The sequence below is a fragment of the Telmatherina bonti genome, assembly GCF_933228915.1.
Source record: "Telmatherina bonti genome assembly, chromosome: 9".
NCBI lineage: Eukaryota > Metazoa > Chordata > Actinopteri > Atheriniformes > Telmatherinidae > Telmatherina > Telmatherina bonti.
The window spans coordinates 618,410-632,948 of NC_136627.1; the positions used below are offsets into that span (position 1 = coordinate 618,410).

The window sequence follows — 14,539 nt, forward strand, 5'->3', positions numbered from 1 at the left end:
TATAGGTATATATATATATTTGTATGTATATGTATATATGTATATGTATATATGTATATATGTATATGTATATATGTATATATGTATATATATATGTAGCAGCTTTTCCTCTGCTTCTGCCTCTCCTGTTGCTGCATGTCTGCTCATCTGCAGACAAACTGGAAACATTTAAGTTTTTAGAAACATATGCAGTGATTGGCAGATAAGTAGAATTTCTGAATGATTCTTCTCTGACATGTGCTCTTCTTCTCCTGCAGTTTTCAACTCAAAGAGCTGGACCTTTCCTCCTGTCACCTGACTCATGACCTGCTTCAAATGCTTTGGCCTGCCTTCAGACACACACATGTCCTCAAGTGAGACAGTCAAACTCAAATATAAAGGAAACAAACATAATGTGCTCAATAGTGTGAGTACAACCCCAGCTTAAAAGAAAACCTAGATGTTAAAACCCAGGGACTTTAACCTTTCATGGAAAATCTGACTTTATTTTGAATCTGGTGGCAGCAAAACAAGTATGAAGTAGACGTTTGGCCCTGTCAGCTGTTAGCACGTGTAGAAAGGCCCTTTAGTTGTGAGATTTACTTCCTTGATGCTGAATGACCTCACAGACATGTGCACATTTGCACACAAGCCCTTTTGCAGACACTTTGGCATCGCACTTCTGACAACCTCCCTTTAATAAACATATAAACAATCAGTTCCTGTCCAGCGCGTGTGCACGGATGATTTAATCCGAGCGGGTGTAACAGAAGCTGTCAATCAGGCGGTACGTAGAATGATCTGCAGAGCACAGCAGCTGCTGTTTGACACGTGACTGGTTACGTCATTAACTTCAACAGTAGTAAAGACTGGCCGTAGACTGGTCCAGAGAAGCAACTTCCACAGTTTTAAAGCTAAACTGTATAAGACCCATTCTGTGTTCATTCCAGCTGGAGAACCACAACCTTATTCCTGCATCTCTTCCTGAAACTACAGACAACACATGTGTTAATCGCACGTTAATAATTAACTCCATTCAAACCAGTTTGAGTTAACATGTTAACGTGTTAACTTTAACAGCACTAGTTGAATTAGTTCCAGGATTATGTTTATTTGATGGATTATGTGATCCTGTTCACATATAATGGAGCTTTAAGCTGCATGTGTGGATTTCCGGGTGAATCTGGAACCATGCACTGGTTTCCAGTTCAGAATCATGTCTGGTTTTTACACCGCTGTCTTAGGACCCAACATGACCAGGATAAAGATTTGACCTGCAGCCTTCTGTCATGCACATAAATTACTCGTGATGCTTCGACTTTTATGGGAATTTTACACACATAATTTCATACTGGGGAACATTCTTTGAAATTTGTAGTACAATTGGTGGTTGGTGTAGCTCTGTCCATCTTTACACCTGACAGACTGCCTCTCTGAAACGCTCCTTGGATGTTACCATTTGACCCAGTTAGTTGTCAAATGCTCCTCCAGTTGTTGGTGTTTGAACCAGTTACTTTTCCAGCCTTTTCTTGCTCCTGTTCCAACTTTTTACGGATGTGTTGCTGCATCAGTTTCACAAAGAGCTTGTATCTTCCACCCGGAAGTAAACCACCATCCAATATGTTTCCACTGGGAATAAAATATGGCTTGATGGGATTCATTACAATCTGTTTTATTTCATTTTACACAATGTCCCAGCTTTTTTGGAATTGGGTTGTATGTTCCATGTGTGTACTGCCTGAGTTAGCCGTTTCTGCTGCAGCACGTTGAGGTGAAAAGGCTGAGGGTGAATTGGTTGTAACATAAAAAGAAAACCAGTTACCAGGTCATGCTGCTGGGTTTGAAAGCAGTGCTGTTTTTAAGACCTTTAGGCTTCCTTCCTGTAGTTTGTGTTTGGTCTCATACAACGGAGCGAAAAAGAAATCAAGAAGTAGCTGTAAAAATCTTAATTATCTTAGAGTTTTTGGTCATTGTCTTTTATTTGTCCATATTTTGTACCAATGCAAGTCTTTGTTGTGCTCTAGGAAATTCGCAACCAAGGAACTCTCCCAAAATATCAGAATGTAGAATTAACAATTATTTATAAATCATAGAGTATGAACTACTACAAACTAATACAGACATATCTGTAGTCATCTGAATTTGTGCATTTAAAGAAGACAATGTTTTACCTAAAGCATAGTTATACCATGATTTCTCATAACACTGAGTTTAAAAGGCTTGACATGGATTATATATTTTTTATTATTCAGTTGAAAATGATGATGTTCCATAAAGTTTCCTTCTCGTATCTCTTTACATTTTTGTTATGAATAGGACCTTCTGTTTAAAACAAGGAGAATGTGAAATGTGGGCAGACATAACTGGACAAACATTTGTCATTTAGCTAATCAGTCTATATTACTGTAGATGTCTTATAAAGGATTACAACATCATCTATGTTAGCATGGTAACATTTTTTACTGATAAGCACTGATTGTGTGTGTAAGTGTATTACAGAAAATGCTCTTTTTATCCTGGTGGACTGAATGATTCCCATGCTTGCGCATCTTGTGTGTGTGTTGTGATTAGTGTTTATGCCTGTTTGTCATTTTAGCCTGCAGTTTAACCGGCTGGGTCCTGATTCCTGCATCCTGTTGAGAGACTTGCTGCTAGACCCCACGAGTTCAATTAGTTTTCTACAGTAAGATTGAAAATTTTATGTGGCTTTCAGCACAAAATGATGTCATTAGTTAGTCACTGCTTATGTTTTAGATAATCAAACTAAGCTTACTGAGGAAGCCTTTACTTGCCTGATGAGATATTAATTTATTATTTTTCTAAGGCTCAAGTTGACTGCTCAACAATGATCTTAATTAGGAATGGCACTTTAACGCCTTCCTTATGATTATTCAATCATAGAAAAACAATCACATTTAATCAGGAAACATTTGTCAGTGCTCAGTTTCTGTAGAACTCTGCAGAAGCTGCGTAAGCCCCGCCCCGTCCAGAAGAACTCTCTAGAAGCTGCGTAAGCCCCTCCCCCGTCCAGAAGAACTCTCTAGAAGCTGCGTAAGCCCCTCCCCCGTCCAGAAGAACTCTCTAGAAGCTGCGTAAGCCCCTCCCCCGTCCAGAAGAACTCTCTAGAAGCTGCGTAAGCCCCTCCCCCGTCCAGAAGAACTCTCTAGAAGCTGCGTAAGCCCCTCCCCCGTCCAGAAGAACTCTCTAGAAGCTGCGTAAGCCCCGCCCCCGTCCAGAAGAACTCTCTAGAAGCTGCGTAAGCCCCTCCCCCGTCCAGAAGAACTCTCTAGAAGCTGCGTAAGCCCCTCCCCCGTCCAGAAGAACTCTCTAGAAGCTGCGTAAGCCCCGCCCCCGTCCAGAAGAACTCTCTAGAAGCTGCGTAAGCCCCGCCCCCGTCCAGAAGAACTCTCTAGAAGCTGCGTAAGCCCCGCCCCCGTCCAGAAGAACTCTCTAGAAGCTGCGTAAGCCCCGCCCCCGTCCAGAAGAACTCTCTAGAAGCTGCGTAAACCCCTCCCCTGTCCAGAAGAACTCTCTAGAAGCTGCGTAAGCCCCTCCCCCGTCCAGAAGAACTCTCTAGAAGCTGCGTAAGCCCCTCCCCCGTCCAGAAGAACTCTCTAGAAGCTGCGTAAGCCCCGCCCCCGTCCAGAAGAACTCTCTAGAAGCTGCGTAAGCCCCTCCCCCGTCCAGAAGAACTCTCTAGAAGCAGCATAAGCCCCTCTTTTTGTTTTGTTTTACTTAGATTAATCCTTGCATGTTTGCATGTTTTTGTTTGTAAATTTAGGCCTAAATTTGATGAAGTCACCTAATTATTGAAGTGAAATCAGCACAACTGAACTTGTGAAATAAAGCTCATTGTGCTGTAGACCCCAGTTAGGATAATATGCCATGCATCTATACAGATCAAAAATGACAAATCTCAGCTTGTAAACACAGTGTCTCATTACTATTTAACATTTAGAATAATCTGTGGTTTGGAGTTTAGTTTGAGTTGAACATGTCTTATCAACCTGCGTGTGTGTCTAGAATCCTGCATGTAGGATTGAACCACAGTTTGTGAGTGATTTCATACGACTGATTGCAAACATGTTACAGTCTGTTTAAATAAAGGTTTTGTGCGTAATGTGGGTTGCAGCAGGGCCAGTTTGGAGAGAAAACATGACCTACAGCAGAAAAACTCACCAGCTCAGAGAACGGAAGACTTTTTTTTTCAAAATAAAAGCATAATGCACTGACCTGAGGTATTCTGCACATGAGATGCAACATCTGCCATCTGCAGGTGTGTGTGACTCCTCTCCACATCCATCCTGAGTTCCTCCAACATGATGGCAGAGCCACATGTTCTGATTTCCTCCTTGCTCCCAGGAATATTCCCACCAGGGTGAAGAACGCGTTCTCTGTGTCTCCTCACTTTGTTTCCATGTCTCCTTCTGGTGACCAGAATTTCAGCCATGTGCACAACTACACACACAGACTGTCTGCACGTCCTTTAGTAATGTTAAATATAGACAGCTTCTATCAGCAACATTTCTGACAGGTTTGATAAATCACATTGCAGCTGCTAAATTAAAATAATTTTTCCTCCCAGCACACGCAGAACAGTCTCATATTGCATATTCATTGCAGCAGACGTCCTAACTGCATGGAGACATGTTTTTTTACCTTTTGATTGATGCAAACCACAGTATGTGCTGTTAGTAAATCAGTTTGTACTTACTGCTGCATGTGCAGTAAGTACAAGTGCACACTAGCGTTTAGTAAATGCAGACCTGTGTCTTATTTCTAAACAGTTATGGTTGTATTTATTAAGTTTCTGCTAAACATCACTGTTTTATAGCTTTTGTTCAGTTTGTTCTTTCAGAAAAGAATTAAAAACATGAATTAAAAATTCATTCATGAATTCAGAACAATTTAACAGTGAACTTTCAGACCTTAATTCACACCTCTAAAAACTGGAAATTGCTCCTTATTGTCTCATTGTTTCACTGTGCCCTCTAGGCTGTGCGACAACCCGCTGTTGGAGTCTGGATGTTGTATCCTGTTGGAGGCCCTGCCTGAAAACCAGTCTCTGAAACACCTCTCCCTGATGCACACTGGTTTGGGGGACAAAGGAGCTCTGGAGCTAGCCGAGAGGCTCCCGCAGCATGCAGGCCTCCAGGAGCTCAACGTGGCTTATAACAACATTGGAGACGCTGCAGCCCTGACTTTGGTTGATGCGTGCAGGGAGCATCCCAGCCTTCACACTGTGCAGTAAGCTGCACCTCCTTGTACACATGTTTTACCACCAGTGTATTCACAACAAAAACACATTTTTCTTCCACACATTGTGATTCAAACATAAAAGGTGATTTACAGCACATCAAAACTAGCCAGTAAGGCTCTTTAAAGGGTTGCTATGATGGTATTTGGAGTTTTCTGAGCTTTCTACAGTGTTACAGTGTTGAATCCTCATCAGACATGTGAACGGCTCTGTTTTTTATCACCTAAACACATGTTTGAGTTTGAGTTCCAGCACTCTCTCCGTTCAGTTTCCATAGCGACAAAAAAACGCGTGGTTTTAGAGAGTTTTTTCTACGTGGAAATCCTTGTGACGTCCCGGGGGATAAGGTTGGGTGATTGGTTACCTTCTACTGGTTAACAAGGGCATGTACAAATACATCAGGCGGGTGGAAAACGTGGGATAAAGTTATTTCCAACGATGGCTGGTGAGTTTACCAAAGAGAGACATCCTGCTGCATTCGTTGCTGTGGGTTGCTGTTTTCCACTTCGTTTTCAGGCTCTGATTCAGGTTCCAACATGTAGGGCTGGATGCTATGTGTGGACATTGTAGTATGTTTTTTTATTGAGTTCATATGAGCCTAATCCTTCTGTTTATGAGACGTTACAATGACGGTGAAAGCAGGTGCGGTGCGCGCTCCCGATGTAGTGCAGTGGCAGGAGGCGGGGCTTAATGCGGAAGAGTCTCAATCCACTCGTTTTGCCCGCAGGCTGATCTGACAGCCTACGGAGAGGGTCGGTCTGAAGTAAATAAAGCCATTTGTGACAATAACTCCATCAATCCCAGCCCTTCTGGGCTCAGAAATAAAAATAAATTAGCCTGAAATGCACATAATAGTTCCTGTTTAAGGGCTTTAGTTGTGCTGCAACGTGTACGTGCAACGTGGTTTTGAATGTACTAAAAAACCAGATCAGCAAGAAGAAAAATGTAGTATAAGCACAAATTCCACTGCTTGAAGACTGCAGTGGTACACCTGCAGGTGTCCCAGAAATGTTACTGGGTGAGAAACATCCAGAAGAAATGTGAAGTGAATGATGACTACATTTGCATTCTCACATATACTCTGCAGAGACCAAGAACATGTGGAAACGGCTTTAGAGACCTATACGTGGTTCCTAAATCTTCAAATGTAAAGAATTCAGTCAATGAGTTAGGTTTAGACATGTGGGCTGTGCGTTCTATACCCTAGAATCAGAGAACTTCATGGAGATTTTGGTAATGAAATGGGATACTTTTAGAATGGTACTAAAATGAAAATGAAATAAAGCTCTGCTTCTGGTTTACAAAACAGTAACTAAATAATAAATAAGGAGAACTTCAACACTTATAGTATAGCTGTATTTGTTGGAAAAGTGGAGAACTTAGCCCAGTTCTTTGCAACAAACCTTATGGTAATAATTCTTTGTATTATAACATAGGTGATATTATGGGGTGGGAAGGGAGTAAACAACAACAACAAAAAAAAAGCCTGAAGCTTCATGTGAGGACCTGCGTCCAACTGGACAGTCCACCATCACCTTCCTACGATGTCCTCTACTGTTTGATTTCCTGCTTGTTTTGTTCTCACTCAAATGTAAGTCACTTTGGATAAAAGCGTCTATATGACTGTAGAGTCGAATAGCACGTGGCAGCAGAGTCGAATAGCACGTGGCAGCAGAGTCGAATAGCACGTGGCAGCAGAGTCGAATAGCACGTGGCAGCAGAGTCGAATAGCACGTGGCAGCAGAGTCGAATAGCACGTGGCAGCAGAGTCGAATAGCACGTGGCAGCAGAGTCGAATAGCACGTGGCAGCAGAGTCGAATAGCACGTGGCAGCAGAGTCGAATAGAACATGACAGTAGAATAGAATAGCACGTGGCAGCAGAGTCGAATAGCACGTGACTGCAGAGTCGAATAGCACGTGGCAGCAGAGTCGAATAGCACGTGGCAGCAGAGTCGAATAGCACGTGGCAGCAGAGTCGAATAGCACGTGACTGCAGAGTCGAATAGCACGTGACTGCAGAGTCGAATAGCACGTGACTGCAGAGTCGAATAGCACGTGACAGTAGAGTCGAATAGCACGTGACAGCAGAGTCGAATAGCACGTGGCAGCAGAGTCGAATAGCACGTGGCAGCAGAGTCGAATAGCACGTGGCAGCAGAGTCGAATAGCACGTGGCAGCAGAGTCGAATAGCACGTGGCAGCAGAGTCGAATAGCACGTGGCAGCAGAGTCGAATAGCACGTGGCAGCAGAGTCGAATAGCACGTGGCAGCAGAGTCGAATAGCACGTGGCAGCAGAGTCGAATAGCACGTGGCAGCAGAGTCGAATAGCACGTGACTGCAGAGTCGAATAGCACGTGACTGCAGAGTCGAATAGCACGTGACTGCAGAGTCGAATAGCACGTGACTGCAGAGTCGAATAGCACGTGACTGCAGAGTCGAATAGCACGTGACAGTAGAGTCGAATAGCACGTGACAGTAGAGTCGAATAGCACGTGACAGTAGAGTCGAATAGCACGTGACAGCAGAGTCGAATAGCACGTGGCAGCAGAGTCGAATAGCACGTGGCAGCAGAGTCGAATAGCACGTGACTGCAGAGTCGAATAGAACATGACAGTAGAATAGAATAAGCAGATGGATTTATTGGCTAAAGACAGTAGAAGACGTGTAAAATAGAATGCCTTCCAGTGGAAACCGTAGCATGATATTTGTACAATATGCGTCACAGAGCTGCTTCACATGTAACCTATGTTTTTCTGCATGTGTTTCTCTGTAGCCTGTATCTGAACCCACTCACTGATGTGGGGAAGCAGTCCTTGTACGTCCAGGGTGTTCCTGTAAGTGGTGGCAGTAGCCGACGGGTCAAGGTCTTGGCTTCCGTTACCGAAGGCTCCGACATCTCGGAGGATTGGCACCCTATCCTCAGCGTGATACGAGAGAATGCCTCTTCCTGGAACCGCAACCGCGTCAAGCAGCAGCTGGAGGTAACCACAGCTGAGATGGAAGTAATACAATGAAGACAATACAAACACCTGGTTGACGGGATGGCTGGGGGGTTCGATGGGCTTGTTGGGTCGTAGGGGGAGGCATGGTGGCCAGGGAGCAGCATCAGTAATAGATGTAAGAGAGAGTGTGTGTGCGACATATGCTCCTCGAGGGCGGGCCGGGTGGGCTCAGTGGGATCGTTGGACTTGCTGTCCTCTTGCCTGCTGGAGATGTCTCAGTGGGAGAATAATCTCTTTCCTTTGGTTTCGTCTCCAGAAGAGCTGGGGAATGTTGGTCTGGAGAGCTCAGCTCAGACCGCAGCAGTCCTATGGAAACTTAGAGTTGTCATTCAGATAAAAACAAACGTGGGACCACAAACACACGTTGTGATCAAGAAATACGAGCGTAAAAAGAGTTTGTGGAAACTTTTCTCATCAATAAGAAACATTTCAGTTTTTTTTCCACAGAGATGCATTGTTGCGTTGTCCACACAGGAATGAGCGACACCAGGCATGACCTGCCTGTGCACAGTGAGATGATGCAGCCTCTGTCTGGGGGTGTATGTGTGTTTGGTTACCTTTTCCCAGTGGTTGCACCTGTGGACTTGGTGTCTTCTGAAAACTGACAGGAATATAAAAAAAAGGCTTTATGCATTGCCAGGACTGAGAGAAAAAAGTTGTGGACACAAATGTAGTCGTGCCTGTGTACTAGTGAAGTCTATGGCAGGGATCCCTAACCCTGTCCTAACCGGTGTCCTACAGGTTTTGGAGCGCTCCCGCTGGAACACGTCAGACGCAGACAAGTTCTGCACATATCTTGCTAAATGCACATTGATTTGGATAAAGTGTGTTGCAGCGGGGACACTAGGAAAACCTGCAGGAGACTGGTCCTCCAGGACCAGAATTAGGTGATCCTTGGTCTATGGCAAGAAGAAGATGTTGCAGTGTCTCCTTGTCTCAGCCCAGAATGAAGTAGTGCAACTTTATCCCATTTGGTAAACTAGACATTTCTCTCATCACCCCACACCCAATGTCTTCATTCAAAGACAAACATGGTTTATGTTCCATGTTTTACAAAGTGTTGCGTGTGGTGAAATAATAAAAATATGATGTCCCTTTTTCTTAATTTAGAGGACAGCTCTGAGCTTCTGTGTATTCCAGTCCCAGATTAGCTACGAGGTGACGTTCCTCGTCCCTAGAGCCAGCTTCCTCAGCCTGGGATCGGACCGCCAGGGTCCCCGCCTCTTGCTGCCGCCCAGCTCACACTGCACCCGACCCCTACGGCTCCTCCCGCAGATGGTGAGCCCATGGGAGGTGGGGCCCATGTAACCCTTTCATGACCGAAAGAAGGAGATCTCGTATACAGGCGGCTGAAATGGGTTTCCTCCGCAGGGTGGCCGGGCTCTCCCTTAGAGATAGGGTGAGGAGCTCGGTCATCCAGGAGATCAGAGTAGAGCCGCTGCTCCTCCGCATCGAGAGGAACCAGTTGAGGTGGCTCGGGCATCTGGTCAGGATGCTTCCTGGACCTCCCTGGTGAGGTGTTCCAGGCACGTCCCTCTGGGATGAGACCCCGGGGAAGACCCAGGACACGCTGGAGGGATTATATCTCTCGGTTGGCCTGGGAACGCCTTGGGATCCCCCCCGCAGATGTAACGGCACAGGAGATGGGACCCAAAGGACACAGAAGACCTCAGGACTGGTTACAGATTTTATTGAGAACGGGGGACAAGGAAGCAGGAGGCTACGATAAGGACGGCTTGAAGTCCTCCTTGAGTACCCTAACTGTGTCCTTCTGGTGATGACAGGAGGGTTAGTGAAAGACGGCACACAGGGAGAATCCAACTCCAGGAAAAAATGCCCAAGAAGGAAGAAAAGGGAGTTCCTCTCACCCGAGGTTATTGGGGGTTTGTCCAGAATCCAAAATCCAAGTCCAAAGTCCAGTCCAAGGTCCATACACCGAGTAGCAATCCGAGGGGAAGAAGCAAGGGGAAAAACTCTGGGCAGGCAGGTTCTCGGGAGAAGGGGGAACAGGGCAGGAATACAGGGTAATCTTGAGTTCACAGAAGGCTGGAAGCGAACAGAGAATCTGACGATCTGGCAACCGACAATCCTGGGCCCGCTGCTTAAATAGCAGGAGGCGCAGGTGGTAATCATCAGCTCATCAGCACAGGAGGGTGCCTTCAGGGACGACTGGGAAAAATCATGACAGCAGAGTTGGTAAATGTGGCTGGGGAGAGGGAAGTCTGGGCTTCCCTGCTTAGGCTGTTGCCCCGCGACCCGACCCCGGATAAGCGGCAGAAGATGGATGGATGGATGGATGGATTAGCTGCGTGAAATAGACTGATAATCCACAACAAAGATACTTTACACCAATATGAATGACTGTCTGGTACTGTGACGGACACTGACCTGATACTTTTAAAATATTTCAGTCTGAGAACCAAAAATATCCACCTTTTGTGATTGTGAGGTCCAACTTTCCCTTCACAACATATGTACTCACATGAATTATATCAGTAATGAAATGGCACACTGTGACTAGAAAAGAGAAACACCTTACATCATACTTCTGTCGTCACCCAGTGTTCTATGTGCAGGTTTTTCTGCGGGACCTGGAGTGGGGGCGTCAGCAGCAACCAAGCTTATGGAAGAGGATTCACTTCCGGAGGGTGGAGAAAGGAGTCAGGCAGACCTTACGTATGTTAGAAAAAGACAGTTTGCCTCCATCTAAAGGGTAGAGCAAGTAACATGAAATCACAACAGAAGGCAAACAATTACAGCTTTAATCAGACTTCAGATGCCTCCAGCACAGCTGGAGGTCCAGGAGATGCTCCATGTCTACTAATGGTACCGTGTTCTTTATTCTGTAAGGATTTTAAGATTTTGTGACATGTTTTAGAACTTGCTCAATCCAGAGAGGACAGTAGATATCCTCTAACCACATATAAAAGGAAATAAGTGTGTTATGGAATAAAAATTCTAGAAACCAAATTTTATCATATATAAAAACGTGTGTAAAAAGTTTTTTTGTGGGTGGGTTTAATACTGTTTGGTTGTACAAAGCAAAATACCAGGTCGTGGGAAGCGGGAAGTGGGGTACCAGGTTGTGGGAAGCGGGGTACCAGGTCGTGGAAAGCGGGGTACTAGGCCGTGGGAAGTGGGAAGCGGGGTGCCAGGTCATGGGAAGCGGGAAGTGGGGTAGCAGGTTGTGGGAAGTGGGGTACCAGGTTGTGGGAAGCGGGGTACTAGGCCGTGGAAAGTGGAAAGCGGGGTGCCAGGTCGTGGGAAGCGGGGTGCCAGGTCGTGGGAAGCGGGGTGCCAGGTTGTGGGAAGCGGGGTACCAGGTCGTGGGAAGCGGGGTACCAGGTTGTGGGAAGCGGGGTACCAGGTCGTGGGAAGCCGGGTGCCAGGTTGTGGGAAGTGGGGTACCAGGTTGTGGGAAGCGGGAAGCGGGGTACCAGGTTGTGGGAAGTGGGGTACCAGGTTGTGGGAAGCGGGGTACCAGGTTGTGGGAAGCGGGGTGCCAGGTTGTGGGAAGCGGGGTGCCAGGTTGTGGGAAGCGGGGTACCAGGTTGTGGGAAGTGGGGTACCAGGTTGTGGGAAGCGGGAAGCGGGGTACCAGGTTGTGGGAAGCGGGGTACCAGGTAGCGGGAAGCGGGGTACCAGGTTGTGGGAAGCGGGTACCAGGTTGTGGGAAGCGGGAAGCGGGGTACCAGGTTGTGGGAAGCGGGTACCAGGTTGTGGGAAGCGGGGTACCAGGTTGCGGGAAGCGGGGTACCAGGTTGTGGGAAGCAGGAAGCGGGGTACCAGGTTGTGGGAAGCGGAAGCGGGGTACCAGGTTGTGGGAAGCAGGAAGCGGGGTACCAGGTTGTGGGAAGCGGGGGTACCAGGTTGTGGGAAGCGGGAAGCGGGGGTACCAGGTTGTGGGAAGCGGGAAGCGGGGTACCAGGTTGTGGGAAGCGGGGTACCAGGTTGTGGGAAGTGGGGTACCAGGTTGTGGGAAGCGGGAAGCGGGGTACCAGGTTGTGGGAAGCGGGTACCAGGTTGTGGGAAGCGGGGTACCAGGTTGCGGGAAGCGGGGGTACCAGGTTGTGGGAAGCAGGAAGCGGGGGTACCAGGTTGTGGGAAGCGGAAGCGGGGTACCAGGTTGTGGGAAGCAGGAAGCGGGGTACCAGCTTGTGGGAAGCGGGGTACCAGGTTGCGGGAAGCGGGGTACCAGGTTGTGTGGGAAGCGGGAAGCGGGGTACCAGGTTGTGGGAAGCGGGGTACCAGGTTGTGGGAAGCGGGGTACCAGGTTGTGGGAAGTGGGGTACCAGGTTGTGGGAAGCGGGAAGCGGGGTACCAGGTTGTGGGAAGCGGGGTACCAGGTTGTGGGAAGCGGGGTACCAGGTTGTGGGAAGCGGGGTACCAGGTTGTGGGAAGCGGGTACCAGGTTGTGGGAAGCGGGGTACCAGGTTGCGGGAAGCGGGGTACCAGGTTGTGGGAAGCAGGAAGCGGGGTACCAGGTTGTGGGAAGCGGAAGCGGGGTACCAGGTTGTGGGAAGCGGGAAGCGGGGTACCAGGTTGTGGGAAGCGGGGTACCAGGTTGCGGGAAGCGGGGTACCAGGTTGTGTGGGAAGCGGGAAGCGGGGTACCAGGTTGTGGGAAGCGGGGGTACCAGGTTGTGGGAAGCGGGTTACCAGGTTGTGGGAAGCGGGGTACCAGGTTGTGGGAAGCGGGGTACCAGGTTGTGGGAAGCGGGGTACCAGGTTGCGGGAAGCGGGGTGCCAGGTTGTGGGAAGCGGGAAGCGGGTTACCAGGTTGCGGGAAGCGGGGTACCAGGTTGTGTGGGAAGCGGGGTACCAGGTTGTGGGAAGCGGGGTACCAGGTTGTGGGAAGCGGGGTACCAGGTTGCGGGAAGCGGGGTGCCAGGTTGTGGGAAGCGGGAAGCGGGTTACCAGGTTGCGGGAAGCGGGGGTACCAGGTTGTGTGGGAAGCGGGAAGCGGGGTACCAGGTTGTGGGAAGCGGGGTACCAGGTTGTGGGAAGCGGGGTACCAGGTTGCGGGAAGCGGGGTACCAGGTTGTGTGGGAAGCGGGAAGCGGGGGTACCAGGTTGTGGGAAGCGGGGGTACCAGGTTGTGGGAAGCGGGTTACCAGGTTGTGGGAAGTGGGGTACCAGGTTGTGGGAAGTGGGGTACCAGGTTGTGGGAAGCGGGGTGCCAGGTTGTGGGAAGCGGGAAGCGGGGGTACCAGGTTGTGGGAAGCGGAAGCGGGGTACCAGGTTGTGGGAAGCGGGGTACCAGGTTGTGGGAAGCGGGAAGCGGGGTACCAGGTTGTGGGAAGCGGAAGCGGGGGTACCAGGTTGTGGGAAGCAGGAAGCGGGGTACCAGGTTGTGGGAAGCGGGAAGCGGGGGTACCAGGTTGTGGGAAGCGGGGTACCAGGTTGCGGGAAGCGGGGTACCAGGTTGTGTGGGAAGCGGGAAGCGGGGTACCAGGTTGTGGGAAGCGGGGTACCAGGTTGTGGGAAGCGGGTTACCAGGTTGTGGGAAGCGGGGTACCAGGTTGTGGGAAGCGGGGTACCAGGTTGTGGGAAGCGGGGTACCAGGTTGCGGGAAGCGGGGTGCCAGGTTGTGGGAAGCGGGTTACCAGGTTGCGGGAAGCGGGGTACCAGGTTGTGTGGGAAGCGGGGTACCAGGTTGTGGGAAGCGGGGTACCAGGTTGTGGGAAGCGGGGTACCAGGTTGTGTGGGAAGCGGGGTACCAGGTTGTGTGGGAAGCGGGAAGCGGGGTACCAGGTTGTGGGAAGCGGGGTACCAGGTTGTGGGAAGCGGGGTTACCAGGTTGTGGGAAGTGGGGTACCAGGTTGTGGGAAGCGGGGTACCAGGTTGTGGGAAGCGGGAAGCGGGGTACCAGGTTGTGGGAAGCGGGGTACCAGGTTGTGGGAAGCGGGAAGCGGGGTACCAGGTTGTGGGAAGCGGGGTACCAGGTTGTGGGAAGCGGGGTACCAGGTTGTGGGAAGCGGGAAGCGGGGTACCAGGTTGTGGGAAGCGGGGTACCAGGTTGTGGGAAGCGGGGTACCAGGTTACCAGAGGGAATCATGTTAGTGTATGTTGATTCGTGTTAGTAGCGCCACTTCACAACATTGTTTTGAAGTGGCGCTATACAAATGAAGTTGAATTGAATTGAATAGCCACGTTTCATTCAGATTCTCATATTATCGGAATTTTAAATGTTGTTTCCTGCATTTAAATAAATATCCTTTCTGTTTCTTTTTTCCTCTAAGGAAACTAGGATTAAACTCATTTCCCCGCCAGCCATGCAGAACTTTTGTTCCAACTTTGC

At 48.7% G+C, this 14,539-nt stretch overlaps 1 protein-coding gene across 1 annotated transcript in view; it reads left to right on the forward strand.

Moving 5' to 3' along the window:
- nlrx1 (NLR family member X1) overlaps positions 1 to 11,300 on the forward strand; it is a 57,147-nt gene extending 45,847 nt beyond the window's left edge. Inside the window, exons 8-12 of the mRNA XM_079246641.1 lie at positions 258 to 353; positions 2,576 to 2,662; positions 4,975 to 5,226; positions 8,011 to 8,218; positions 10,816 to 11,300. Coding sequence (XP_079102767.1) covers positions 258 to 353; positions 2,576 to 2,662; positions 4,975 to 5,226; positions 8,011 to 8,218; positions 10,816 to 10,956 — 784 coding nt within the window. The 3' untranslated portion in view covers positions 10,957 to 11,300. The remainder of the gene's footprint in view (positions 1 to 257; positions 354 to 2,575; positions 2,663 to 4,974; positions 5,227 to 8,010; positions 8,219 to 10,815) is intronic.
- The last annotated feature ends 3,239 nt before the right edge of the window (positions 11,301 to 14,539 follow it).